The sequence below is a fragment of the Hemitrygon akajei genome, chromosome 1 (assembly GCF_048418815.1).
Source record: "Hemitrygon akajei chromosome 1, sHemAka1.3, whole genome shotgun sequence".
NCBI classification, from domain to species: domain Eukaryota; kingdom Metazoa; phylum Chordata; class Chondrichthyes; order Myliobatiformes; family Dasyatidae; genus Hemitrygon; species Hemitrygon akajei.
This window is the reverse complement of record NC_133124.1, coordinates 103,909,284-103,937,269: the sequence shown is the minus strand read 5'-3', so window position 1 is coordinate 103,937,269 and position 27,986 is coordinate 103,909,284. Positions and strand designations below refer to the sequence as shown.

At 39.6% G+C, this 27,986-nt stretch overlaps 1 protein-coding gene across 3 annotated transcripts in view; it reads right to left on the bottom strand.

Annotated features, from left to right (window-relative positions):
• LOC140729184 (corticotropin-releasing factor receptor 2) overlaps nucleotides 1-27,986 on the bottom strand; it is a 233,146-nt gene that overhangs the window by 15,115 nt on the left and 190,045 nt on the right. For all 3 annotated transcript variants that reach the window (XM_073048666.1, XM_073048673.1, XM_073048683.1), the window contains 7 exons: nucleotides 26,032-26,149; nucleotides 23,796-23,949; nucleotides 22,843-22,903; nucleotides 21,287-21,359; nucleotides 14,212-14,297; nucleotides 2,374-2,509; nucleotides 2,154-2,195 (listed from right to left, as the gene is read on the bottom strand). In XM_073048666.1, coding sequence (XP_072904767.1) covers nucleotides 2,154-2,195; nucleotides 2,374-2,509; nucleotides 14,212-14,297; nucleotides 21,287-21,359; nucleotides 22,843-22,903; nucleotides 23,796-23,949; nucleotides 26,032-26,149 — 670 coding nt within the window. The remainder of the gene's footprint in view (nucleotides 1-2,153; nucleotides 2,196-2,373; nucleotides 2,510-14,211; nucleotides 14,298-21,286; nucleotides 21,360-22,842; nucleotides 22,904-23,795; nucleotides 23,950-26,031; nucleotides 26,150-27,986) is intronic.

Below are 27,986 nucleotides of genomic sequence, written 5' to 3'. Positions count from 1 at the left end.
TCTGACCAGCAACAGGGAAACTCAGGACACATTCTTAGAGTTGGGTCAGGAATGGGACCTCTTCCCAGAACTGATGGACAAACTGGAGCCATTTACATGTCTCCTGTATGCCCCAAAAGCATCGACCACCAAGGTCAATGAGCTCAGGTATCACCTTTTCTGCGCCAAAAAAAGGTGAAATCGAGAGTCATCAACTCCCACCATGCAAGGACTGCTTAACAAAACATGCACAGTGAGCCAGCTACCAGGCTGCTATATGGAGATGATGTTTGGAGAAGGACCCACAAGTGCCAAGCCCTGTTGGCAGAGGATGGAAGATGGAGAGAGAGAGGAAGCTGAACAGTTGGTGGTGCACTGGATGGAAGGCCAACCAGCACCCGATGCCATCCTGGATCTACTGGCCTGTAACTGTCCAAAAAAATGTTCACTCCCAAGATGTATGTGTGTTGCAAATGGCCTCAGGTGTACTGACCTGTGTAGTCTGGCAGACTGTGAGAACCAGGCATCCACCTCAGAGAGTATGGAAAGTTCTAATGAAGATATGGAAGACTTAGAAAATTATTATGATTATTAATAGGTTATGAAAATATGGAAAGCAGTCTTTGATTAAATATATTCATTTTACAAACAAATAGGGCCTAGGTTATGGCCATGTGGAACCCTACATTTGAATTATTTTACTGTAATTCTATATGCTGTGACAAAAGCTTAAGATTGTTTTGATTTGATACAACAATATGGAAAATATCATGGCATTGATAAAACTCCAGAAATCTCTCCAAGTGAGGTTTTTTACCTTTGGGAGGGGGTGGAGGAACATTTTCTTCTGTACTGATGTTAATATGGAATATCTACAAAAAGTGATTACCGGTACTTATTTGAAATAATAAAGCTACCACTGGTGCAATGCTATCACATATTTTCTAACTCTAGAGATGTATACCTTGCCAAAAATCACTATAAGCATTATACCCCTGAGATGTTACTGACCAGCCCTACTGGCTCACAAACTACCACTGAATAGGAAGGTTCTGTGTAACTGGAGACCTATGAGTTAAAACTACAAACATCAGTTCGTGAGTCAGATATGTATCAGTGGGATTTCCAAATCGCTGGATAAGTGGATTATCTGAGTTTTACTTACATATGAGCAGAAAAGCTTGTGGACTCGTTGTCAGTTGATGCAGCTTCAACAATAGCAAGTTAAACTATAAAGATCAGTTCTGCCATTATATTTTGATCGCTTTTTATGAGTGTTCAGTAATATGATTTGTGAAATTACAGTAAATGTCACATATAATTGTTTTTACCCTTTATGCAATTAGAGATTATATCCACTCACTGAGAGATCATTTAGGTCTATGAAACCTGTAATATAACTGCCGATATAATAATGCACGACATAACAGCAGGAGCACACTCATCTCTGCATCTGACAATCAGTTCCTTTGAAGTCACAGAACTGAATTTCAGTGGCAGGATGCAAAGTGCCTGAGGGCCTATGTAGTATATTTATTGTTAGTGGCCAAGGATGAATTTCTTCTCATTTTATTTCATCATTTTTCTAATTGCACTTACAATGACACACCATTCCCCCCCCCCTCTATTTAGGAACTGAGAATCATGATTTTTTATTAAGTATTTCATTTTTTAATTTTATTAAATATTATGAGTATTATGTATTTAGCCTCCTGGGAATGCAAGTACACATTTCCCACATGCTTGTCTCTTCTCAGCATATTGAATCTTGTTCACATAAATCTCACTTTTACTAGCACCTTCGCAATATAAATTCTTGCTATCTCCCAGTCTTCCTTTTTCTACCAGAGTTTTTAAAAATCATATTCCAATAACTGACTGCAACCAGCTTTTACTGCAGCTTCTTCTCACAAGAATTATCATCTCATTCTGTTTCATAATCATTGCTCTATTAAAGCAATACAAAGTTTGAGGTACTATGAACAGAAAGGCATATGGTGGGTTGGTGCTCAGTGTTTCTTTGCTGTTTCATTGTAGGTCTTCTTTTCTTTATTCTTTATAACTTCCCAGTTTGGTTTCTAATGACTAGAAAGAATAAAATGTGACGCTGCTTTAAAATTATTTGCACCCATCACTCCGTTCAAATTGATTTGAAGAGAACAGATTCAACTTACCTCCCCATTCAGAAAACAGTAAAACACTGACACAAAGAAACCCTGTAAAACACAAGAGTGTTTGATTGAGTTCTGAAGCACGTTTTGACAGTCACTGTTAGCTAAGCATCTAACTTGCACATGCTTAAGGAAAACATTCAGTTTGGATCATGAATTAAGGTGACAAATTGCTTTGAGGCTCACGTTATGAGTTGTCAGACAATCTTATCGGATTACCCACCTGAAAGGACTGCAGAAATGAATTGAAGTAGAGGAAAGCAAAATGTGAGATGCCATCTTTGCTTGGATTGATGAAGAACAATATGTAGGTGATGCCAAGAAGGGGTAGCAGAACTAAAATTGCCTTCACTGCCTTCCTGCAGGACAGATGATGAAAGGAGAGAGAACCAGTTTTGTTAGTAAAATTGCAGGTGGAAATTATTAACCATCATGAAACACTTCCATGCAAGCTTTAGTTTGAACCAAATGAGGATGCACAAGACTGTTAATTACACTCTCTTGCTGCTGCATTTCAGGTGTAAATGGCTCCTGTACCACACTCTCTGATTGAGGCAAGACTACAGAGACAAGGTCTCTAATTCTGTCTGCAGAAGAGAAGCATCCGATTTTTCAGGGCAGTTTTAGCATTTACCCACAAAACTGCTGACATACCCCCTCTAAGGATGAGCAACTTCATGATTTTTACCCAGAATCAGTCACTTTGGTGATCAAGTTAGACTGAGCCTATTGAATGCAATAGATCATATCAGACCCCTCTGCAGCATTAAGGTGCATGCAATGGCGTCCCGGTACTGACTTCATTGGCTAGACCATCCTTCAAAAGAAATTAAACCTTCCATCTTGGTGGGACAATTGTCATTTGACAGTAAAAAGAGAAGTAACACATGTGTCCAAAGTTCCCAAAGAGATTCAGATTAAATAGTCTCCATTCTAATTGCAATAATATCTGACATTAATATTTGACTAGGCAAAATATTTGTACAATCACTTCTTGATCCATCATTGCTTCCAGCCTTTTCTTTTTCTAATTGTTTATGCATCACAGTGCATTGTACTGCAATCCCTGGCTCACTCACTATCCCATATATCATGGGACTCCTGTAGAACAATGGGGCAAATTGTATGGGTTAGGTAGGGATGGTCAGATACACTACAGGTCATCTTATACTATATTTTTCCTCATCTCCATAGCAACCTTTTGTGCAGTTGGTTGATGACTGCTTGATGGACGAGTCTCACAACTTACCCTGCATGCAGCCTGACAAAGATGCATAATCGTGCTACTTCCATGCAGCAGCAGTCGGGATCTGCATTTTTGTGGACTAGCTGCCTTTTAAAGCTGTAGGGCCATTGAGGTGCAATTTTTAAAGAGCCCCAATCTGGCAAGAATATTAAGTGTACCTAATTGAATAGGGTTCATTTCAATTTTCAGACAATCATTCCAAAACAATGGCAAAAAGAAAATAATATGAAACACTTGCTCGTTCCTCCTTTGTTTTTCTTAAAACACTGGGAATACATTGCATTCAGCCTGCCAATGTTCATTTGTTAAATAGTATGACGTGGGCAATCACGGTCTTTCCACAACCATGATTGTCCTTGACAAATTTTTCTACAAATGCGGTTTGCCATTGCCTTATTCTGGGCAGTGTCTCTACAATACAGATGGCCTCAGCCATTATCAATACTCTTCATGGATTGTCTTCCTGGTGTCAGTGGTGGCATAACCAGGACTTCTGATATGCATCAGCTGCATTCACAACCACCTGCTCCTATGGCTTCACATGACCCTAATTGGGGGTCTAAGTAGGTGACCTTGCCCAAGGGTGACCTGTGGTTTAGTGAAGGGAAGGAATGCCTAACAGCTCCTTTGGTGGGGACATTATCTCCATCCTGCCACCCATCCAGCTAACGCATATATTTTAAAAATGCTAGATCCTTTAATATTTCCATTTTCATTATATTTATCTCATCTAATATCTCACTCAGTTTTTCTTAATTCCACTGATTGCATCACCCCTCTCCTTAGTAACACTGAATATTTATTAATGTACCTATGTCTTCTTCCTCCACACAATAAAACCCTAATAGAACTCTGGTCTTTCCTTGCCACTTATGTAAGGACAAAACATCTTTCAGTTTGCTATAATATCATTTACCAATTTTTATACCATCCCTTTGCTTCCCTAATTTCCTTTATAATTCCACCTCTGCATTTTCTGTAATTTTCTATCACTTTCCACAGTATTGAGCTCTCTGTACGTCATTAATTTGCCCTTTTTACCTTTTATTGAGGAACTTCAGATTTGACAGTTCCACGTTTTTCTTAGTGAGACCATATTTAAAACACTTCATTATCTCCTCGTCGAATATCTCTCCCACTCTTCTGATGCTAATTTATTGTCAAGTGGCCACTTCAATTCCACTTTTGCCAAATCACATCTCAGCTCATCAAAATTGGCCTCTTTCCAATTGGCATCTTCAGATCTTTGTCTTTATTTTTGTCCATTTCAACAGCAATACCTCATCTAAATTATGCTTATTTTCAGCAAAAAATGTTCTCCAACTTATATCCTGTCAAGTTTAATTTGCTAAAACTTCCACAAAATTGTCTTCTCTCTTGTTGAACTTGTAAGACACTTGGTTAAGACAATATCTTTTCTTGTAGATATCTGAAAAATATCCACTACTTATCCTTTTTGTTATGATTCAATGCCAGGTAACATCAGTGCAGTTGAATTCTCTCAGGTACTGCAGCAAAGCATTGGGTTACATTTTGTGAATGTCATACAGTAGCACCTGAACCCATAACATTTTAATTCTGGGTAAAAGTGTTATCATTATAGAATCTTTCACAGTACATGGCATTGGTGATAAATGTTAACTGGATTAAGCCCATGATGGATGAGTCATGATTTGGAAGATATTTGAAAGAGACGATAGGGGTAGCACAATCACATGATTTCCGATAGAACATTGAGTTGAAACCCAAACTGTGGCCTTTGAAAGAAGACATAAAAACAGAAAGCATCAGAAATACTCTACAAAGATCTAAGTAACTAACTTGATTTCTCTTTTCAAATATGCTGCCTGGCCTGTTCAGTGTTTCTAGTCTTCCATGTTCTAATTTCAGATTTTCAGCATCTATTTTTATTTTTAATTGCTGTGCAAAAAAGATTTGAGAGGATGGGGAATGAACAGCAATTTATATTCAGGCAGCAGAGTTTGAGAAGGTATCTTAAGTAAAGCAGGAAAAAAAAACAATCTTCAAATAACTTTATCATCAAGTACTTATATGTCACCATATACAACTCTGAGATTCATTTTCCTGTGCGCATACTCAGTACAACCAAGAAACATAATAGAATCAATGAAAGGCTGCACCCAACAGGAAGGACAAGCAACCAATGATTAACTAATTGTCAGCAGGTTTGAAAATATATACAATGGTCTTGAGGTTGATTAATGCCAATGAGCCAGGAGAGACTGAGTATGAGGAGTCCGACAGTACTGTTCTGAGTGAAGGGTGAAAGAGAAAAATCAGAATTATAGAATTCCAGAGATCAATTCCTGGTGTATTCAAAGATTGCAGACAGTTTTCTGCCAAAAGAGAGAGAGAGATGTAAGCAATGCTCCAAATGAAATAAAAGTCTGAATGACTGAGGAGACTGTGGGGATAAACTTGGGGGATATTGCATGATGTGCATCTCAGCAGAATTAATCTAACTAGGCTACTACGGATGCCTTTCAAAAGAGTTCTCACAATATCAGCTTCAATACAAAGCCCATCACTTGCTGCCCCATTGCAAAGTGGAGCTTAAAGAAACAATAATGCCATATGGAAATTGGCCACTGGCTGTCTGCCTTCTCCAATGAGGAGTTAGGTTATGAAAAATCAAACAAAAATGCAGATGGGAATTTTAAAAAAAAGAGAAAAGAGAATCAGGATTAAGGTTTCAGGTCCACTACATGTTCTTAGTTGACTTGGCACAATTTATTGAAATACCATTTTAAATCTGGCTCCATGTCATAAGGTTATGACTCCCATTTTCCTTTTAACTGGGAATCATGACTATTATAGTGTATCTCAATGCAAAACCGGGTGTTCTGCAGATCAAGCTGATCAAATTTTTTTCTCCTGATGGAGTAAATAGTCCAAACTTGTTCTTCTCAAACAGTTATCCATTCATTTTGAAACACTTTAGGCATTTCCCTACAGCACCATGCCAAGGCAGGGAATCACATTCCATCTGTGAAACATGGCCAGAATGAACTTGTAGTTTCTCTACATCCACATATGGGTAGTAAATTAGTGTGGTAGGAGAGCTGTAAGGGCAGTTGAGGTTATGTTTTAATGGGCATGTGAGAGAAAAGATTACAGTGGAATAAGTAAAGGAATAAGAATGCTCTAAGGACCTGCGTAGACTTGATGGAACAAATAGCTACTTTCAATGGAAAGTGCTGGCTGAAAATTTGATTTTGATCTCCTATCTCAGAGACTAGAGAATCACAGGGGAAGGATTACTAAACATGTTGCCAAGGGAGTTCAAGTCCACCTTGTTATCTCTTCTGAAAAAAATTTGCATGGGTATTAGGAGAAACTATTAAATTTAGTTTGCATAGAAGATAAGAAGATGTAAAGTAAGCCCATTTTAAATAAAATTAATTGTGTGCTATTTGAATGTTGAATGGATTGGCAATACTTGAGGAGCTCAATGGTAGAAAGTATATTTTTTTTTAGTTCAAATCACTTCCCTAAAACGTTTAATGCCTGTGTAATGATTGCAATATCCAATGTGTAAGTTTTCACAAAAGTTAAAAATTTCAGCAGCTAATTCTAAACTGGTGGCGTGGTGTATCAGTGCCGGACTTTGGAGCAAAGGCTCCTGAGTTCGAATCCACCCAGCTCCCTTGCATGCTTTCCACCTGGGTTGAGCATTGAGCTAGCAACTTGGCCTCATAAAAATAAGAAAGCCTGCTAAAAAAACACTGTCATGATGGCGTCCCAATGACTCCACTCGGAGTTAAGGGCTTTCTTCTTCTTCAAATTCTAAACAGTGGCATTTAAATTATGAATGTCACTCAGCTTTTGACTTTGCTCAGTCAGTTGCAGACCAGCATGTGTTAAATCTGACACCATTAAACTCATGAATATTTTTCATTAAAGTTAATCTGCTGAGTACTGAATATGAATTGCAGTTCTGACATTACGTGCATGTTTTCTACAAACTGAAGATGTAAGTGTCTCATACCCATCGCAACTAAAAAAGGAGGTCAAAGTCAGGTCAATGTATGCATATGATGTTCCAAAGAAAGGGATGGTTCGAAATCCCCAATAACATTTCTCGGGATCATTGCCAGTACTGCTAAAATTGGTATTTATTGCTGATCCCACAATGCTCAATAACAGATTCTATCGCTACAAAAAGCAAAATACTACAAATGCTAAGGGAACTCAACATTATTTTATTTCTCCATAATGTCTGACCTGTGAAGTGGTTCCAACAATGTTGGTAATATTTTCACTGAGGAGCATCATTGTCATTAACGTTCAAGATGCTTCATTCTAAATTATCAAATTGAAGTTGGCATTGAATCCCAAAAGGCACCACAATAGCAAATGACCTAATGTTGTGCGTTAAGGAGATTCGGAAAAGTAGAGAAGTAGAGTAGCAAAGAGATTAAGTGAAAGGACTCCAGGAGAAAGTTGGCTGCCATTGTTGAAACCAATTGAAATCTAGAAGGGCAGCTGCCTTCAATTAGTTTGACACGTCGTAGGCCAAGGGGCCTATTGCTGCACTGCTTCATGGTCTGCCTCAGAGGTTTGCAGGATTGGAGGAAATTAAACAGGGCCTGGGCCATGGATGAAATTAAAGCAAAAATAAAAATTTTAAGTTCAAGATTTTGCTTGATTGAGGGCCTAATGTGGATCAGTAGCAGGTGGGTTAATAGGATTTAGTTAAAGGTTTTGATGACTTCAAGTTTAAGGAGGTTAGAATAAAGGAAGTTAGAAGTGTAGTGGCATAGCATGCCTGCGGGACATTATGTCAATACACCTCTCAATATCTCAATTTACCTGCTGCTGTGAATCAATATAATTCTCAGCAGCAGGTAAATTATAAGACCATAGGACATAAGAGCAGAATTAGGACATTCAGCCCATTGAGTTTGCTCCACCATTCTATCATGGCTGATTTATTATCCCTCTCATCCCTATTGTCCTGCCTTCTCCCTTACCCTTTGATATCCTAACTAATCAAGAAGCTATTAGCTTCTGCTTTAAATATATTGAACAAATGGGCTCCACAGTGTCTGTGGCAGTGAATTCCACAGATTCACCATCCTCTGGCTAAAGAAATTCCTCCTCATCTCTGTTCTAAATGAGCGTCCCTCTATTCTGAGACTGTGCCCTCTGATCCTAGACTCCACCACTGTAGGAAACATCCTCTCCACATCCACAATATATAGGCCTTTCAATATGCGATAAATTTCAATGTGATCACCCTCATTCTTCTAAATTGCAGCAAGTACAGGCCCAGAGCCATCAAATGCTCCTCATACGTTACCCATTTCATTCCCGAAATTATTCTCATGGAACTCTCTCCAATGCGTGTATATCTTTTCTTAGTTAAGAAGCCCAAAACTGCTAACAATTCTGCAAGCGTGGTCTGACCAATGCTTTATAAAGGCTCAGCATTACATCCTTGCTTTTATAATATAATCCTCTTGAAATGAATGCTAAAATTGCATTTACTTTCCTTACCACTGACTCTATCTGCAAATTAACCTTTAGGGAATCCTGAAAAAGGACTCCCAAGTCCATTTGCATCTTGATATCTGAATTTGCTCCCCATTTAGAAGATAGACTAAGCCTTTTCTTCTTCTATCACAGTGCTTCACCACGCACTTCCCTACACTATATTCCATTTGACACTTTGCCCATTCTCCCAACATTATCTAAGTCCTTCGGCAGACACCCTGTTTCTTCAACATTACCATAATTCATATTATTTGCAGACTTGGCCATAAAGCCATCAATTCCATCATCCAAATCATTGATATATAATGTGAAAAGAAGTGGTCCCATCACCGACCCCGATAGAATGCCACTAGTTACCAGCAGCCAACCAGAAAAGGACCAAATTATTCCTATTCTTTGCCTCCTGTCAGTTAGCCAATCTTCTATCCATGCTAATATCTTTTCTGTAATACCACAGACTGTTATCTTGTTAGGTAGCTTCATGAGTGACATCTCATCAAAGACCTTTTGAAAATCTAAGTAAATAACATTTACTGACTCTCCCTTGTCTATCCTGCCTGTTATTTCCTCAAAGATTTCCAAAAGATTTGACAAGCAAGATTTCCCCTTAAAGAAACTGTGCTGATTTTGGCTTATTAGGGCTGGGTGCTGAGCCTATTGCTCTGCACATTGCTTACACAAGACAACACGGCCAAACACCTGAGTAATCATATTGTCAAGTTCGCTGATGACACAGCAGTGGTGGGGCTCATCACCATCAAAGATGAGATGGCCTACAGCGAGGAGATAGATGAGCTCGAGGCATTCTGCCAGGCAAACAACCTCTTCCTCAATGTGAACAAGGCAAAGAAGAAGGTCTTCAACTTCAGGAGAACTTGCACCACTCACACTCCTCTTTACATTGGTGGCACAGCAGTGGAATCTGCAAGCACAATCTGGGAGTGCACATCTCATACAACCTCTCATGGTCCCAGAACACATTCTACACAATTAGGAAAGCTGACCAACACCTCTACTTTTTGAGAAGGCTTAAGAGAGTTGGACTTCGCACATATATTATCACACCAACAAGAAAGTTGCTGCAACAAGGCCAATAACATCTTGAAGAATCTCACCCACTCTTCTCATCAATTGCTTGTCCCATTCCCATTAGGGAGGAGGCTCTGTAGCATCTACGCCAAGCCCAGCAGACTCAAAAAGACAGACAGACAGACAGACATACTTTATTGATTCCGAGGGAAATTGGGTTTCGTTACAGTCGCACCAACCAAGAACAGTGTAGAAATATAAAACCATAAATAATTAAATAATAATAAGTAAATAATGCCAAGTGGAAATTAGTCCAGGACCAGCCTATTGGCTCAGGGTGTGTGACACTCTGAGGGAGGAGTTGTAAAGTTTGATGGCCACAGGCAGGAATGACACCTGGACCAGATGAACTATATCCCAGTTCATCCCAGTTCAAAAAACAGTTACTTTCCCCAAGCAGAAAGGCTGATCAAGATCTCCACCCACTAACCCACCTTTCCACACCACCAACCACCACTACTTCATCATTTCCTCTCAATCACCTTGGGTACTGACACTCCTGCACCTAATGGCACTTTATTGACATACAGTCAATCTATGTATATAATATACCTTATTGAGTTATATTTATTGTGTTTTTCATAATATTATTGATTTCTTTATTTTATTGTTTTTTTGTACTTCTTTTTATCTAGAGTAAAAATTATTTTGTTTTCCTTTACAATTCTGTGCTGGAAATGACATTAAATGATCTTGAAATTTGCATCTTTTATCATGTGCCTTCAAGTACCCTGAAACCTCACCCTTAATAATGGACACAACCACTGAAGTCAGGCTAACTTCCTTTCTTCTCCCTCCCTTTTTAAAAAGTGGAGTGGCATTGGAAATTTTTCAAACCTCCAGACTAATTCTGGAATCTCATGATTTTTGAAAGATCATTACTAATGCCTCAACAATCTCTTTAGCTACCTCTTTTCAAACCCTGGGATGTAGTTCACCTGGTCCAGGTGACTTACTACCTTCAGACCTTTCAGCTTCCCAAGTACCTTCTCCTTAGTAACAGCAACTACACTCAATTCTGTCCCTTGACACTTTTGAATTTCTGGCATGCAGCATGTGCCTTTCACAGTGAAGAGTAATAAAAAATTCTTATTAAGTTTGTCCGCCATTTCTTTTCCCCCCATTACTACCTCTCCAGTATCATTTTCCAGTAGTCCAATATGAACTCTCATTTCCCTTTTATTCTTTATAGATCTGAGAACTTTCGGTATCTTCTTTTATACTATAAGTTAGCTTACCTTCATATTTCATCTTTTCTCTCCTTATGGTTTTTTTAGTTGCCTTCTGTTGGTTTTTAAATTCTCCCAATCCTCTAACTCCCCACTAATTTTTTGCTATATTATATGCCCTGTTATTTGCTTTGCTTTGATTTCCCTTGTTAGCCACAGTTGTGTCATCCTTCCTTTAGAATACTTCTTCATCTTTGGGACGTATGTATCCTATGTCTTCCAAATTGCTCCAGAAAGTCTAGCTATTGTTGTTCTGCCATCGTCTCTGATGGTGTCCCATTGCAATCAACTTTGTCCAGCTCCTCTCTTATGCCTCTGTAATGCCCTTTACTCTACTGTCCTACTGATGCATCTGATTTTAGCTTTTCCCTCTTAAACTGCAGGATGAAATATATTATATTATGGTTACTGCATCCTAAGAGTTTCTTTACCATAAACTACCTAATCAAATCTGGGTCATTACATAACACTCAATCCAGAATAGCCTTTCCCCTTATAGGCTCAACCACAAGCTGCTCTAAAAAGTCAACTGATAGGTATTCTACAAACTCCATCTCTTGGGATCTAGCACCAGCTTGACTTTCCCAGTCCAGCAGTATATTGAAATTCCCCATTGTCATTGTGACATTCCCCTTGTTACATGCCTTTTCTGTCTCATTGTAATTTGTAGCCCACATACTGGTTACAGCTCAGAGGCCTGTATATAGCTCCCTTGAAAATTTCTAACTCTACCCACAAGGATGCTTCATCTTCGGATCCTATGTCAGCTCTTTCCAAGGATTTGATTTAATTTTTTACCTACGGAGCCACCCCACCTCCTCTGCCTACCTGTACCTTTGATACATTGTGTACCCTTGGATGTTAAGTTCCCACCTGTGATGTTCTTTCAGTCACAACTCAGTGATGCCCACAATATCATACCTGCCAATCTCTAACTGTACTACAAAAGCATCTACCTTATTCTGTATACTATGTGCATTCAAAAATAACACCTTCAGTCCTGTATTCATCACCCATTTTTGATGTGTAGCATGTTTTTTGCTCCCATGTAACACATAAACTCATCCCAATGACTGCAATTTTGTCCTATTATCTGCCTGTCCTTCCTCACAGACTCACTACACACTGTATCTACTGTACTTGAATACCAACTGTCCTATCCTCACTCCGGTTCACTTCCCCCAGCCAAATTAGTTTAAACCCTCCCCAATAGCTCTAGCAAATCTCCCTGCAAGGATATTGGTCTCCCTCAGATTCAGGTATAAATCATCCCTTTTGTACAGATCACGTCTTCCCCAGAAGAGACCCCAGTGATCCAGAAATCTGAAAACCTGTCTTTGTACCAATTCCTCAGCCGCACATTCATTTGCTAAATCACCCTGTTCTTATCATCACTGGCACATGGCACAGGCAGCAATCCGAAGGTTACTACCCTGGAGTTCCTGCTTTCCAGCTTTAAACCAAATTTGCTATAAACTGAGATAGTCGATTCATCTTAATTCACCAAGAAGTAAACCAACCTTTATGATGGACAGCACAAAATAACCCTTTACCTGACATATGACAAGAAAACCAATGGCTGGACACATCACATGGATAGGCTGCTGTTTTTGAAGCTTTGATTGGAAAATAGAACTTCACAAAGTAACCCACACCTTGAACATTTAATTATATTGTACACATGATGGCATTATAAAGCTGGATTTTCAGAAGGACAGATACATGTCTGTTTTAATGGCTACTGCACATAAGAACATAAGAAATAGGAGCAGGAGTAGGCCATCCGGCCCATCAAGCCTGCCCTGTCATTCAATAAGATCATGGCTGATCTGTCAGTAAACTCAGCTCCATCTACCTGCCTTTTCCCCGTAACCCTTAATTCCCTTACTATGTAAAAATATACCTAACTGTATCTTAAACATATTTAGTGAAGAAGCCTCAACTGCTTCCCTGGGCAGAGAATACCACAGATTCACCACTCCCTGGGAAAATGTTTCTCCTTACCTTCGTCCTAAATCTTGAGGCAATGTCCCCTAGTTCTACTCTCACCTACCAATGGAAACAACTTTCCTACTTCTATCTTATCTATCCCATTCAAAATTTTGTATGTTTCTATAAGATCCCCTCTCATTCTTCTGAATTCCAGAGAGTATAGTTCCAGATGACTTAATCTCTCCTCATAAATTAACCCCTTCATCCCTGGAATCAACCTGGTGAACCTCCTCTGCACTGCCTCCAAAACCAGTACATCCTTCCTCAAGTATGGAGACCAGAACTGCACACAGTACTCCAGGTGTGTCCTCACCAGTACCCTGTATAGTTGCAGCATGACCTCCCTGCTCTTGAATTCAATCCCTCTAGCAATGAAGGCCAACATTCCGTTTCCCTTAATAACCTGTTGCACCTGCAAGCCAACTTTTTGCAATTTTTGCACAAGCACTCCCAAGTCCCTCTGCACAGCAGCATGCTGCAATCTTTCACCATTTAAATAATAATCTGCGCTTCTATTATTCCTTCCAAAGTAGATGACCTCGCATTTACCAACGTTGTATTCCATCTGTCAGACCTTGTTCCACTCACTTAACCTGTCTATATCGCTCTGCAGACTCTCCACATTTGTTTTCATCTCAGTTTAGTGTCACCAGCAAATTTTGCTACACTACACAAAGTAGAACCCATATTTGATGCTTTATTCCAGTTTGTTTGAAAAGTTCAGACACTCAAAACACAAGCAATAACTTTTCAAGGACAGATTGACTGGGATATTTATTAAATGTCTTGAGAAAGGAAGCATCACGTATAGATATGATGGATTATGAGAGCTCAAAATAAAAAAAAATCAGCTTCAGCAGAGATCTCCATGATTTTTACTTCTACTAGTACAAACAAATTGTGATTCTAATTACTAATGATTCATTTTGTCATCACAGAATGACTTTAAGCTCAGCACCTACATAATGGATGGTTTGTATTCAATTACCTATACTGCATTGTCTCAGATGTCGTTGATGCTCTCAGTTTTGTCATCAGGATCCTCACAATGTTGAAGAGAAAGATAAAATTAACCTGTTCAAACAAAAGCAAAGGACATAAGTACAGCTCAAGCTGAAAAGAACTTAAGAGCTTGTTTTTTCAGAATGTAAATTATAGTACCTGAAAAATACCTTCTTTGCAATTCCTTTCTTTTTGCATAATAAAATTCACTTATCATAATCATCCTAAAATTCTTCACTAGTAAATCTAGTGATAATATTGCATGAGGAAAATGCGTTGGTCTGTCTTTATAAAAAACAAAGTAAATAATCAGCAGTGGTTGTATTATGACAAACAATACTGAATTTCAGCTCACCTACTTTACATATAGTGTTGAGTAAAGTAGTGAGAGGTGAGGGCAAATAGTGTTCATCATAAGTAATTAGTCTTGTGAAACTGAGAGAATTACCCCAGGTTGAATATCTAAAGGTATTTTATTCTTGTTGTTATGATGCCTGCCATTTTGGGAAAATAAAATTCCTTGAAATCAGCAAAATTGGCTAATTTAATGTCAAGCTTCTGGTGATTTTGTAAAGACGTCATAAATATGCTCCTGTAAGAGTATGCTTAATCAGTAGCATTAGATGTGCTAAATATTATCAAATATTATCAAATATTATCAAATAACTCAGAGGTTGTGTACAAGAGTTGCTTCTACTTCCTGAGAAGACTGAGGTGTTTTGGATTTTGCAGGCCTCTCCTTCCCATGTTCTACCAGTCTGCTGTTGCCAGTACAATCTTCTGTGCAATGATGTTCAGGGGCAATGGCATCAACACGGGTGATACCAGCAGGTTTAATAAACTGATTGGAAAGGCTGACTCTGTTATAGGAGTCGAACTGGACACACCGAAGTCTGTGGTAGAACAAAGGACCCTACGGAAAATCCTGGCAATTCTGGACAATGTTTCTCACCCTCTACATGCCACCTTGGCTGAACAGAGGAACACTTTTAGTAATAGACTAAGACAACACTGCTGCTCTAAAGAGCGTTATATGAGGTCATTCTTACCCTTGGCCATTAGGCTCTATAATGAGTCAACCTATAGCCGGGGAACTGACAAACCCCTCCGTTAGACTGCTTGAGGTAACTTATTTTTTATTCTTACTTACTTCTCTTCTAATATTTGTATATTTGTGTATCTGAGCACTTGTAATACTACTGTGACACTGCAATTTCCTTTGGGATCGATAAAGTATCTATCTATCTATCTATATCTGAAGTTCAGCTCTCTTGAAGTCTACTTGGCTGTTAACAAAACTCCATAATGTCCTATGGTGGCAAAGAAATAAACTCGCTTGGAGTTTATCCATTATTAACTCAGTCGCAATGACAATAGGATCCTCCTCATTTTCATGTTTCCGTAATTTCTTTTCTCCCTCCCTGGGTGCAGTACGCCCCATCCTGCCGGTAGGAGCTCTGACCCTGTAAAATCGATCCAGATCAGGATTGTGAATAGCTGTCCTGCTTCAACCCTTCTGTGGTGGGACGGGTACAGCTAAGCCTAGAAACTAAAACCTGGGATTACTTGATTTTGCTACTTTACTGAGTGTGACATTTAAAATCCTATATTGTACTGTTATGCAATTCTTTCACTAGGAAGTTAATTCTCACTGTTGATTTTCTAAGATTAGTAACCGCCGCAAGCAGTCTGTTCATTCCTATTATTAATACATTAATAGGTGAGAGCTTCACTGCTGGTGCTCCAGGTTACTGGGTGAAATATTGAACTATGGCTACAGCTCCTTCCCTATGTCACAACACAGTGTCTTCTTCACTGTCTCAACCATTGCTTAACCAACATTGATTTACAAATTATCAGATGATTTATTCTCAAGTTTAGTGATATATTTGCCTATATTTCAACATGATAATGTTTAAAAAATGCTTCATCAATTGCATTACATTCAAGGACAAATCAACAAGCCCACAAATGGCTAATTTTCCATTGCCACAAAATCAATGGCCCCAGGGCACCTTGTTCGGGCAGCACAGTCCCAGCATTTTTTTCCACTGTGTGCCAGTTTCCAGTACTTCGCTGTGAGGCACAGGCAACCAACCGGAGCAGCTAAAACAACAATGACAGGCAGTGAAGCCCCACCCCCAACCCAGGCTCATTGGCTGCCAGTGTCACCAGGAACTTTGAATGTGTGTGCAGCTCCCTGAAATTTATGAAAATTCATTAATGTCTGAGGCTTGTAAAAAGTTTAAGTATTGTTAGTAGTTAAAAGTGTTGATTTGTTTATACTTATATGTATGTTTACATATTGAAATATCCTGAGGCTCTCCATTGCACGGGGTTGACCATTGATGTTACGTGCTAGATGTCTACATGATATGCAAGCCAGGACAGCACGATATGGAGAGTGAGCTGCTGCCCACACGTCAGGCTCCCCCTCTCCAAACAGCTGATGAATCCAAAGGAACGGTACAGACTGATATAGCCAGTGTTGCCAGTCAGTGTGGAACTCAACACAGGAATTTTTCCTCGGGGTTTACTCCCGAAGCTTTCCCCATGAGTGGGTATAACCATAAGTCAGCAGAGGTTTATGATCGGAGTTTTCCTTCTCCTAGGTGAACTGTCAATCACAGCTGACGGGCCCTATTTGCTTGAAGCATCTGGTTTTAAGGTTCCAATAACTTGTTTTTGCCCCTTCTCCTGTCTGTAGAAACTGTTCAATGGGGCTCGGGAGCTAAGCCACACGTGAAGGCCAGTAGCTGGACCTGGTTGTCAGAGGCTATTTGGATGTATGCCATTGGGAGTATTTAATAGATTATCCCCACTACCTCTCTCAGCTATGATAACATTAAGGGACCATATTTGAATAAATTAAACAAATATTTAAACATAATTCTTTACTTCACTTTTGTGATTCGACTGCCCACCAATAATCTGAATGGGATTGCTGTAACTGTAATGGGTTTAACCTGGCACATCTAACATAAAACTCAGAACAGTCAGCACAGTTCAGGCCCTTTGGACCATGATGTACTGCCAACCTTTTAACCTATTCCAAGATCAATCTAACCCTTTCCTCCCACAAAGCCCTCCATTTTTCTTTTATCCATCTGCCTAAGAGTCTCTTAAATGTTCCTAATGTATCTGCCTCAACCACTACCCCTGGCAGTATGGCCCATGCACCCACCACTCTCTGTGTGAAAGTCACATTAAAATTATGCCTCCTTATGTTAGCCAATTCTGCCCTGGGAAGAAAAGTCATTGGCTGTCCACTCTATCTATGCCTCTTATCACCTTGTACCTTTCTATCAATTCATCTTTGATATGATGATAATGGTATGATATGAGATCTTTGATATGAGATGATTGTTGATTTCAGACGATCTCAGCCTGAGCACACACCCCTCAGCATCAGCAGCTCCACAGTGGAGAGAGTGGAAAACATCAAGTTCCTTGGGGTGCAGATCGCGGACAATCTCACCTGGTGCAGGAACAGCACTGGGATTGTGAAACGAGCCCAGCAGAGATTGCACTTTCTGAGGAAGCTTAAACAAGCATCACTCCCCACTAACATCTTAACTACATTCTATAGAGGCAAGGTTGAGAGTGTGCTGACCTTTTCGATCACAACCTGGTACTCCAGCTGCAGTGCTGCCAACAAAAAAGCCTTGCAGAGGGTGGTTAGGGGAGCAGAAAAGGTTATTGGGGTCTCTCTACCTTCTGTCCAAGACCTCTTTCAGAGTCGATGCCTCCAGAAGACACGGTACATCATTAAAGACCCCTCACACCCTCTCCATGAACTGTTTGTTCTTCTGCCATCAGGTAAACGTTACAGGAGCATCAAAACTAAAACCACAAGGCTACTAAACAGCTTCCTCCCACAGGCAGTCAGACTGCTAAATAGCTGCTCTACCTGACTCTGCTTTGGACACTTTTAACTTGCACTGGACACTTATAACTTGTTTTCAACTGACATATGGCTGTTGTGTTTTACTATTTATTGTTATGTTTATGATTTAGTGTTGCGTTTGTTATGTTATGATTGCACTGCTCCTGGGAAACGCTGTCTCATTCTGCCCTGCAGAGCGGATGTACGGTTAGAATGACAATAAAGTTTTTGAATCTTGAATCTCGCATCCTCCTTCACTCCAAAGAGGAAAAAAATCCCTAGCTTGCTCAAAACTATCCTAATAAGATATGCTTTCAGACCCAGGCTACATCCTGATAAATGGGCAGATTTGAGAAAGATTATCTGTGCTGCAAGCTGGGAGGCCTACAGAGGATCAGGCAACCCATAAGGAACGCTCCAGAGCAGCACAGCGGCAGCCACAGACTTTGTGAAATATGACGCCAAGGACTTAAGATTTACAGCAGCCTCGGTAAACTGGACCCAGCTGAGGTCCAGCAGTAGAGTTGCTATTGGTGTGGGAGATCTCTCCCAATAAGTTCCCGCCTGCCGATAGGGCTAGATTGATATTCCTTAGGAACTGGTACTTAGGAAAAGGTTTCCTGGTGGTGCTCTTTCTTTTGGTCTCAGTTCCCAGCTTGGTTTCTGGTCCCCATTTGCCAGCTGCAGTTTAGTAACCCGTTACGGACCTGTATCCAGTCAGTGAACTATAAGTAGTATTAGGTGAAGTCCAAGCAAATTGCTTCCTGTTTATTTTATTTTATTTATGCAAACACAGTATTTCTGATGCTGAAAAAAAGGGATTTTTACTTAAAAGTTACATTATCACTACATCTATTGAATGCACTCTTTGTACAAATTAACAGATAAATGAAAACAGTTTCATAAATGTGTCATCACAATGTCATTCACAATTTCCCTCAATTGATAGTTGTCCATACATTCAACAACCACAGACCTAAGCTCTAAAAGCTCCAACTTAGATTTCAACTTCTCTGCCTCGTTCTTGCAATCAGTTCCAAAATTGTGTTTTTTCAGTCAGATCTCTGGTCTAACGCCAGGAGGTGACTAGGTGTCAAATTTGTTTGAGAATATCTTTAAAAATATACTTCGGGTTGACAAGTCAGTAACTTAAAATAAAATTTTGTCAAATTAAATATATTTTACATGTTAAAGCAAATGTAGTTTTTGCTATTTATGTCTCAATTCAGACTCAATGATTTCTGTAAATCATTTTCTAGGGTTAATAGAGATAGTTTTATTGTTTTATGGTCTCCAAAACCAACTAACAAAGTATGGAACTTTCTTCAAAAATTATACCGGAATCACAAAAAAATTTATCTACCATCACATACAAAAAAGTCAGAAAAATAAGGTCTCTTGCCATTTAAATCAAAGTGCATTGCAGTTCAGATGAGAAACACTGAGATTTACCTCTTCAGGTTATCAGTGGATCAATGTTCAATACCTCAATGGCCAAGGTATCAATCAATGCATGCCAGTGATTCAACAAATCAACTTCATCATTTTAAGTACATGTACTGACATAAAGCACAGATTGCCATTTTGTTCCATTCCATTAACTCAATGTTTGTCTATTCTATCTTTTACTGCTGCAATAAATAACACTGAAAAACTAGCTGAAATCTTTTTTGGAGACTAACTGTCACTGATTATATATGAAGACCAATCAAAGGATTGGGAACTAAGTGGGGTGGCTTTTTCTTACAGAGACCATAATTGATATGTAGCAACTCATCTGAAGCAACTACCTGAAATACTGTAGGCATGGGCAAGAGGTGGCATTTAAAATCAATTGGAAAGACATATTAGAATTGCTAGCAGAATAATAGCCAAGGGCTATTTTCTTCACCTCCAATCATGCTGACTGTAACATAGTACAATGGTATTAGAACTAATTAATCATAGCAATCAGTCATAGTTAATTAATGTACTTCAGACCCAAAATTTGAGGGGTATAGATAATATGAATGCATGTAGGCTCTTTCCACCAAGGTTGGTGGAAACTAGAACTAGAGATTATAGGTTAAGGGTGAAAGGTGAAATGCTTAAGGGGAACATAAGGGCAAACTCCTTCACTCAGAGGATAGTGAGAGTGTGAAATGAGCTGCCAGCAGAGTGGTTGATGCAGATTCGATTTTGGGTTGAATAATTACATAGATTGGAGGGTTATGGAGGGCTATGGTGCAGGTGCAGGTCAATGGGACTAGACAGAATAACAATTCAGCATAGACTAGATGGGCCGAAGGACTTGTTTCTGTGCTGTAGTGCTCTGTGACTCTATGACATCACCAATGGGGAAATTTGACCAGGTGCTTTGGGTCATCAGTTGCCTTAATGACCTTGAAATAAGTTCCACATTAGGGACGCAAGTGGTAAGATAGTTCCGCACTACTCTTTAATTCACAATTTTAATCCAGGAGAGCTGCATGTAAATGGGAAATCTGCTTAAATCCTTGTTGCACCCACATCACTGAATAGGCTACCCGCAACAACTCCAATTTTCTGCCTAATCTTGACACAACCCCATTCTGTAACACTTGTGTGTTGTGTAACCTCTATTGTGTTATTGCTGTTAACACCTCCCCCTCAACAGTCATTGTTCAGACCTCTCAAATCCATCCCTCCCCCACCTCTGACAATGACCTTGATACTCCATCCCCAAAGATGACTGTAATCCAAAATATGACTGCAATCCAACCCTTGTCTGATGCTTTTGGCTATCCAGTCTCTTCCAGCTTCCACACCTACCTAAATGATATGTTCCAACAGCAAATATTCTGCTGTTCACCCTCCCGTACCCCCCTTCAAATAACTTCATGTTGGGCAAGAATCTCAGCTGACTCTTGAATACAGCATTGGAAGGTGAACAATTTTATACATGAAAATGTGCAACACCGAGGAACTTGCAGCCAAGGCAAGATATTCCCTGTTCCACTGTACTAACACTATAGCAATGCATTCTTTGCAGAACCTCTATCCAGTCATTACTGCAAAAAGTCAATCAGAATTCATCTGTGTTAAAAACCAAAGATAAACCACGTGGAACAGACAAGTGATTTATCTTTGCAGGGAGATGATACCCCTAATTGACCATAATTCAATTAAATCAGCACCACTGCATTCAGATACTTACCAGCAGTACCAGAACCACTGGGCCCTGAACAATGTAGTCCATATGATATCCTGCTGCTATTCCAATCCAACATCTATAAACATAAAGACTCATGTAAATTGCTATTGGCTTTGTTCCAACACAATCCTCTGCTGACAGGCTGAGTTATTTAGATGAGTTACTGCGGCAATATAATATAAAATAACACAAAGCTGAAGGTAATGGCAAGAAAAGTGGGAGGAGGGTGCTAATTACAATGACTACTGTAAATTATGCAAATATCTTGTTAATTACTAAATTAGGAATTTCTATAGGAATTTTGTTAATACAGCTAAAATGCTTCGAATAAATCTTTTTCACCATGAAATATGATGGTTGCTGGCTCAGTTACAACCACTGATATCATTCAATAGCAAATTAACATTATCACTAATACCTAGCAAAGGCATCACCTAACATACATGCAGAAGTAGAAAATAAAGGTATGTGTTGTTAACTAATATTAGTCAGTTATGGTTGACCTATAACATATCTGGTTTGAACAGCAAATAAATCAGTCAGGGACACTACTTCAGGTCCCTCTTGGACAGATCACATGTAGGTCTTGCAGGAAGAGAATAAAAGTCAGGCATATTTGTCAGAACACCCACAGGTCAACTAGCCTGGCAATTTTCATGGGAAGAGACTGGGTGCTCTGAAAGCAACTAGAAGAAAACTCCGGAAGAAAGAAAAAAACTTGATGTAAAAAGCATAAATAGTTCCTACTGTCATATGGATATTTATCGAAATCTTTATTATCAATTTTCCTTCTCCGGTCTCCAGCCAAAATGTTACATCCGTAGTTTATCAGAGGGTCAGCAGATGTTTGTGCACCACTAGTGTTTCCACTGCCCTTGGCAATACTCAGGTGGGAAGCAGAGGAAACACAGGGATCTTCGTAGGACAAAGGGTATTTTTCAATCATTACATAGTTTCAGTTAAAGAAGTAGTAATGATGTACAGAAATTTCTTCTATTATGGAACGTAGTTATGATTCTAAGCCGGATACTGAATATTGAAGAACTCAGGCTGGGGATTCCAGAGCTTTCCCTTCCATTTAAGGCATTGATAAGCAGAGGCCGGTGGGCAACTAGAAAACCATGTTGCACCAATAGAATCTATGCCTTAAATCCTTACAGATCCCAATAACTATCACTTCATCCTCAGCCACAATGATACAATCTCTTGAGCCTTAATTTTTATTCACGCATTCTCTGCACAGTTTCACGCTTCGCCCTTTATGAAATCTTCACAAGTATGTTCTTGTCTCCTGCATTTCTCTTTCCAAAAGTGCTCTACCTTCATACTTATAAGGAATTAATTAAATAGAAATTGATGTTGCTGACTATTATCACCTTTAATTGTCCCTTTCATTTCTCTATGGTCAGCCAACTCTTCTTTCAATATTTGGCAGGACATGGAGAAAAATAGAAAATCCTTATCTATGTAAAGAGCTTTTTAACATTGGGTTTTCCCTCTGTGCATTAAAGAAGAGAGTATTACAAAGTACACAAATTTCCTTGACTTCGTGTACTTACTCTTTATTCTCGTAATAGAGTTTGCCTATGACCCAGGCTACAATGATGGGACAAGGGATACCTATGGAAGAAAAATAACTGTGTTCAATAGAATGCAGGCAGTTTTTGACAAATGGATTTCAGTTGTAAATTGATGCCACGTTCTTGTACATAGCATATTGAGCAGAGAATAGATTGTTAATTGCTGTTTCTGACAATGTGTGGCATGGAAGGTGTGACTGGAACAAAGTGGGACATCTTAGAACTGCATGTTATCTCCAAAGTTTATCATTTACAGTGCTGGATTATGCTTCCCACAACACAGACTCTTCAATTTTCAGAGCATCTTCAATTTCCCTCATCGGTCACTGCATCAAGCAAGTATGGAGCAATCTGAGGGAGCGGGGTCAATTATGTTCACACTAGACCTCCTGCTTTGCTGTTGTACCCACCACTGAATCCAGCGGCAGCTCCAGAATATGCTGCGCTGAACAGCCCTTCAACTTTATACCAGCCATGGCTGATTTACAGTATGACCATTTTTTTGATTGGGGTAAATAGCCTTCATTGAAATGTGCATTTAGCTAAGATTGTTTTTGTTTTTAACTATTGTATATGAACATTTCTAAATTAATGAACTGTAAAACAATGTTTTAACTGAATTATTATTTTGCTGATACTTATATTCTATTTCAACTGATTTAAGTGTCTTCAGAAGTTCATTCATTAGGACTGTGCTGGGAGCAGGGCCTCAGGCTGCCATTTCATAGATGGCCAATGGAATAGGTATCTCTCACATGGTCTACTTGCACAAGTAAGTGCATCTGTAAAACTAGCACAAGGGCAGAGTACCATCAATAAATTTGACTGTGTCTAATATGGCCCACTATTCCTGTGCCAGTGTCTGTGTTAAGTATATTTATCTTACATTAGCTATGTGTCTCAATCAGACCATCAAAAGATCCCTTACTTACACCATCCAATGAACAGAAATTTCCATTTGCGCATTTTGTCTGTGGAATAGGTCATCACTATAGCTGTATGGAGATAGCACCCCTCCACAAACATCCAGAAGAAATTAGTCACCACAAAGTAGTTGTAGATTGTTATGACAAGACGGCACCAGGGCTGAAAGAAATAGATTAAACAATTCAGTTTTCATACATAGGTACATACACACACTTACAGTCAAATTTTTTTGTGCACAAATTACAGTCACACATTGCAGCCAAATGCAGTCCAGCTTGTCTTCTGGCAAGCAAGCACTAGAGAACGACACTGATTCCAGCATGGACACCACGATTCAGCGCCTCCTGCACTCCTGGGGAGCACCCAACTCTGACGCCTCCCCATAGGCTGCTGCGCAAACACTACGGCTTGAGGGTTAGTCCACACAATGAACGAAAGCATGCAACTCCCTTGCCATCCCACCCACTGCTCGTTAATAAACCAAAGAATTAGACATGCAACATTCCACGCCACCAATGTCCAAAAGGGTCTTGCAATCACAAGAAAGACATCTTAAGATGATCAATCACTGTTGGACCTCATACCTCCTTTACACACTGTCACCTCTCTGATGCAGGCAGTATCACGGTCTGCACCAAGTGCATCTCCTTCAGTTTCTACACCAATGAGCAACTTGCTATTGGGGTAGGTTCTTAATAACCAGCTGGGTCTTCCATTCATAAAAAGATGTTTAAAAAAGACAATAACACCTTTGGTTGACCCTGCAGGAGCTGCTGTATCTGAGCACTCTGCCATCGTCACAGAAGCTCTTGTTAGAACAAGGTCAAACAATGACAACTCAAAATAAAATTACAGGCAGAGAATTTAGATTTAAAAGAGTAGAATGATTATAGTGGAAGTAATGGGTTGATCTGCAGGGAGCAGCTTACAAGTCGCCATGCTCTGGCTCCATATCAGTTCTTGTGCCATCTTAGTCTGAAAAGCCCAGGGTGAAACTTGGGATCAGGCACTGTATAGTTACACTCGGATGTAAATTTTTGCTGAGGTCTCACTGCCTATTTCCTTTCTAATCCCTCTTTCTCATTTTTTATATTCTTTTCCCTCTCTATTCATTTTTCTTTCCATTGCTCTATTTCTCACATTGGCTGATAACCTGCCAATTTGCTTTTTAATTATTAGCAGTCTGGATTGTAGTCCCCAGTGTGCCTTTCAACCATGGAAGATATTCTAGTCAGGTTGCTTAAGATCTGACTATAAATCTCACTGTACAGCTCTTGTGCAACTTCTCCAAACCCAAGGGACTGAGGCTGGTGCTCTACTGGCCTTCAGAGGCCTGCAATTCAATAGATAGTGAAATTGACTCTTACACTCTGAGAGAAGCATTCAAGAAAAACAGGATATAAATATTCTTTTCTCTTTGCCAGTTCAAAGCCTATTGTGGTAATTCAAGTTCAAGTGCATGGATATTGTCAAATAAAACACCATTCCTCCAAGGAGAAGGTGCAAAACATATCACCAACAGCACAGAGCACATAGCACAAGCAGCACATGTGGTAAAAATTTCAGAACACCATGCAGTCACAAAGAAAAGAAAATATATAGCCCAAGTCCCTGAATGGCATAACTGCAGATTGATGGCGAGTTCTTTCTTCACTGAGTGAACACCAGAGGGCAGCACGCAACCTAGTATGAATTCTAGCATGTCCATAGAGGCCACTGCTCTCTTCCATACCACCTTCAGAATCTCAGCTTCTGGGTGAACACAATAGGTGACCCGTAGCGAGAGCCCAGTCCTCGCCACAATTGAGGTAATTGGTGTCAGTGTCACCAATGAATCAATGAACCAGACTTTAACTATTCTACATTACCAATGTCCAACAGGGTCTTGCGATCCCAACATAAATGTCAAAGACAATCATTCACACCATGCATTGTCAACAGCAGACAACAACACAGCAATGGTATGCAATAATTCCAGCTCCATCGCTATGGAGCTACTTGATGATGGGATAGTCCTGCATTACTTGATGTTCTTAGTATCCAACAATGACTTTTGATTGTATGAAAGGATGAATAAATATATCTTTGATTGGACCTAGTGTGGCCGCTGCGTCTTGGTGAGTGGCCATCTTACAGATGATCCTTGCTGACCTCTGCGAACTCAGCAACTGGTCAGAAGAGATTTTAGTCTGAAATGCCGAGTTACAAATTAGCCAGGCACTTACCATTGTAAGGGCTTACCTCATTCCTCTCATGTACTTCAGCATCAATCAATTGCATCAGGAACCACAGAATATTCCTCAAAATGAAAGTGGTTATCAGATTCCAATGAATGATATTCCGAAGGCATCTAATACTCCTGTGCCAGCCAAAACAAAGAAAGACCAATCAGTTAAAATCGTACTAGGCTTTCCCAAGCATGAGGTTTAAAGGTTAGGCATAGTTATTTATTAGGCAGCCTATAAAGCAAAGGAAGGCATACCTTAAAAAGAACATGGTGGATACTAGGAAGTAAATCTGCTGAATGTGAACTCTCGCAGAGAGGTGTGTTGGTACGTTCTAAGGCTATCTCTCAAATACAAGCACAAAATGAAAACAGAAAGTATTGGAAATGCTCAGCAGGGGCATGCAAACTATGTTGCAAGGGGGAAAAGAGTCACTGCTTCAGGTCAATGGCCTTTCACTGTTTATTCTCATATTCTGCACTTATTCATTTTTATTTGATGGTTCTTTTATTCGCATTTTTCCTTTCAACAATCTACTGTAGTTGTCGGGAGATAAAAGAGACTGCTGGAGGAGCTCAACAGATCGAGCAGTATACATTGGCGGGGTGTGGAGGAAAGGAATGGTTTTGGACCAAAATGTTGACAATTGATCCCCCTCCCCCACTCCCACAGATGCTGCTCACCTACTAAGCTCCTCCAGCAGATTACTTCTTTAATTGTCAACCTTACATATTGATCTTTGAGGAATTAGACAGCAGAGAAGGGAAGACAAATGTCAGGTTTTCACCTTGTGCTCCACATTCAGGGCACGTGAAGTGAGAAATGAGAAACATGAGTCAGACTGGGGGATGGGAGGAAAGCACAATTGTCTCTGTTCAGTGCTGATTAACCCCATTCTGGTGGCTTCTGAAGACTACATGCAGCAATAGAGAGTCTGGCATCTTCAACTGAGGTTCATGTGCTTAACCTGAGAGCAGGTCATCCTCTGACACAGTGGTTTGGTCCTGGCTGAAGGTCTACAGCTATGATAATGATGTAATGTGTGCAGTTGATTGACGTGAGAACTAAATCAAACAAAAATAAGAAAATATACAAAGCAGGTATGATTCCCTAGCTCTGATATACAGATAACAGCCAGAGATTGCTGTAAATGATGAATAGGAAGGGAAGGAATTGTTCAGTAAAATTAGTGATACTGAGCAAATTGTTTGGAGGTGTGGGTTGACAAATCCCCAGGTCCTGATGGATTTCATCCAAATTTCTGGATTGCTAGAAGTAATGAGTGAGCCTCAGGGATCACTGCTGAGGCCTCATCATTCTATAATATACAGAAATGACTTGGATAAAGGTGCACTGTATCAGATCATTTGCTATAATGTAGCAAGTGCAGAAGTGGCTAATTGATTGAGTGGTGAGTCGATCGGTCCTCCTGCTTGTGGGCAGCACTCTCTTTTGGGCACGTGTTTTTGAGTGCACAGGTATTTTCTCTCTTTGGGCCTGACTTGTAACCCCCTCACTGCACCATTACTAACAAGACCAAGTAAAAACACTTAAACACACTACTCTTTCGTTCTTGATCTGCAGATATGTAACAAAAGGCACAAAATTGCATGACTGCTAAGCTTACCATGACAAAGATAGAAGTAAGAACATATGTTCTGAAGAAGACATAAAGAAGAAACAAAGGCTTACATGAAATAGCAAAGATAAGACAAATGGGGTATAACATGGGACAATGTGTAATTGTCCATTATCGCAATGAAAATAGAAAAAAGCTGAGAGGTTGTGGAGTTCTGAGATGTAGAGGGTTATGTGTGTTCTAGTGCATCATTTTGCAAAAGAGTACAATGCAGTTAACTACAAGCAATTACAAAAACTAACAGAGCGCTATTGTATATTGCCAGAGAAACTGAATGCAAAAGTAGGAGGTTACACTTCAGTTACGTAGGGACCATTTATGGAACACATCTA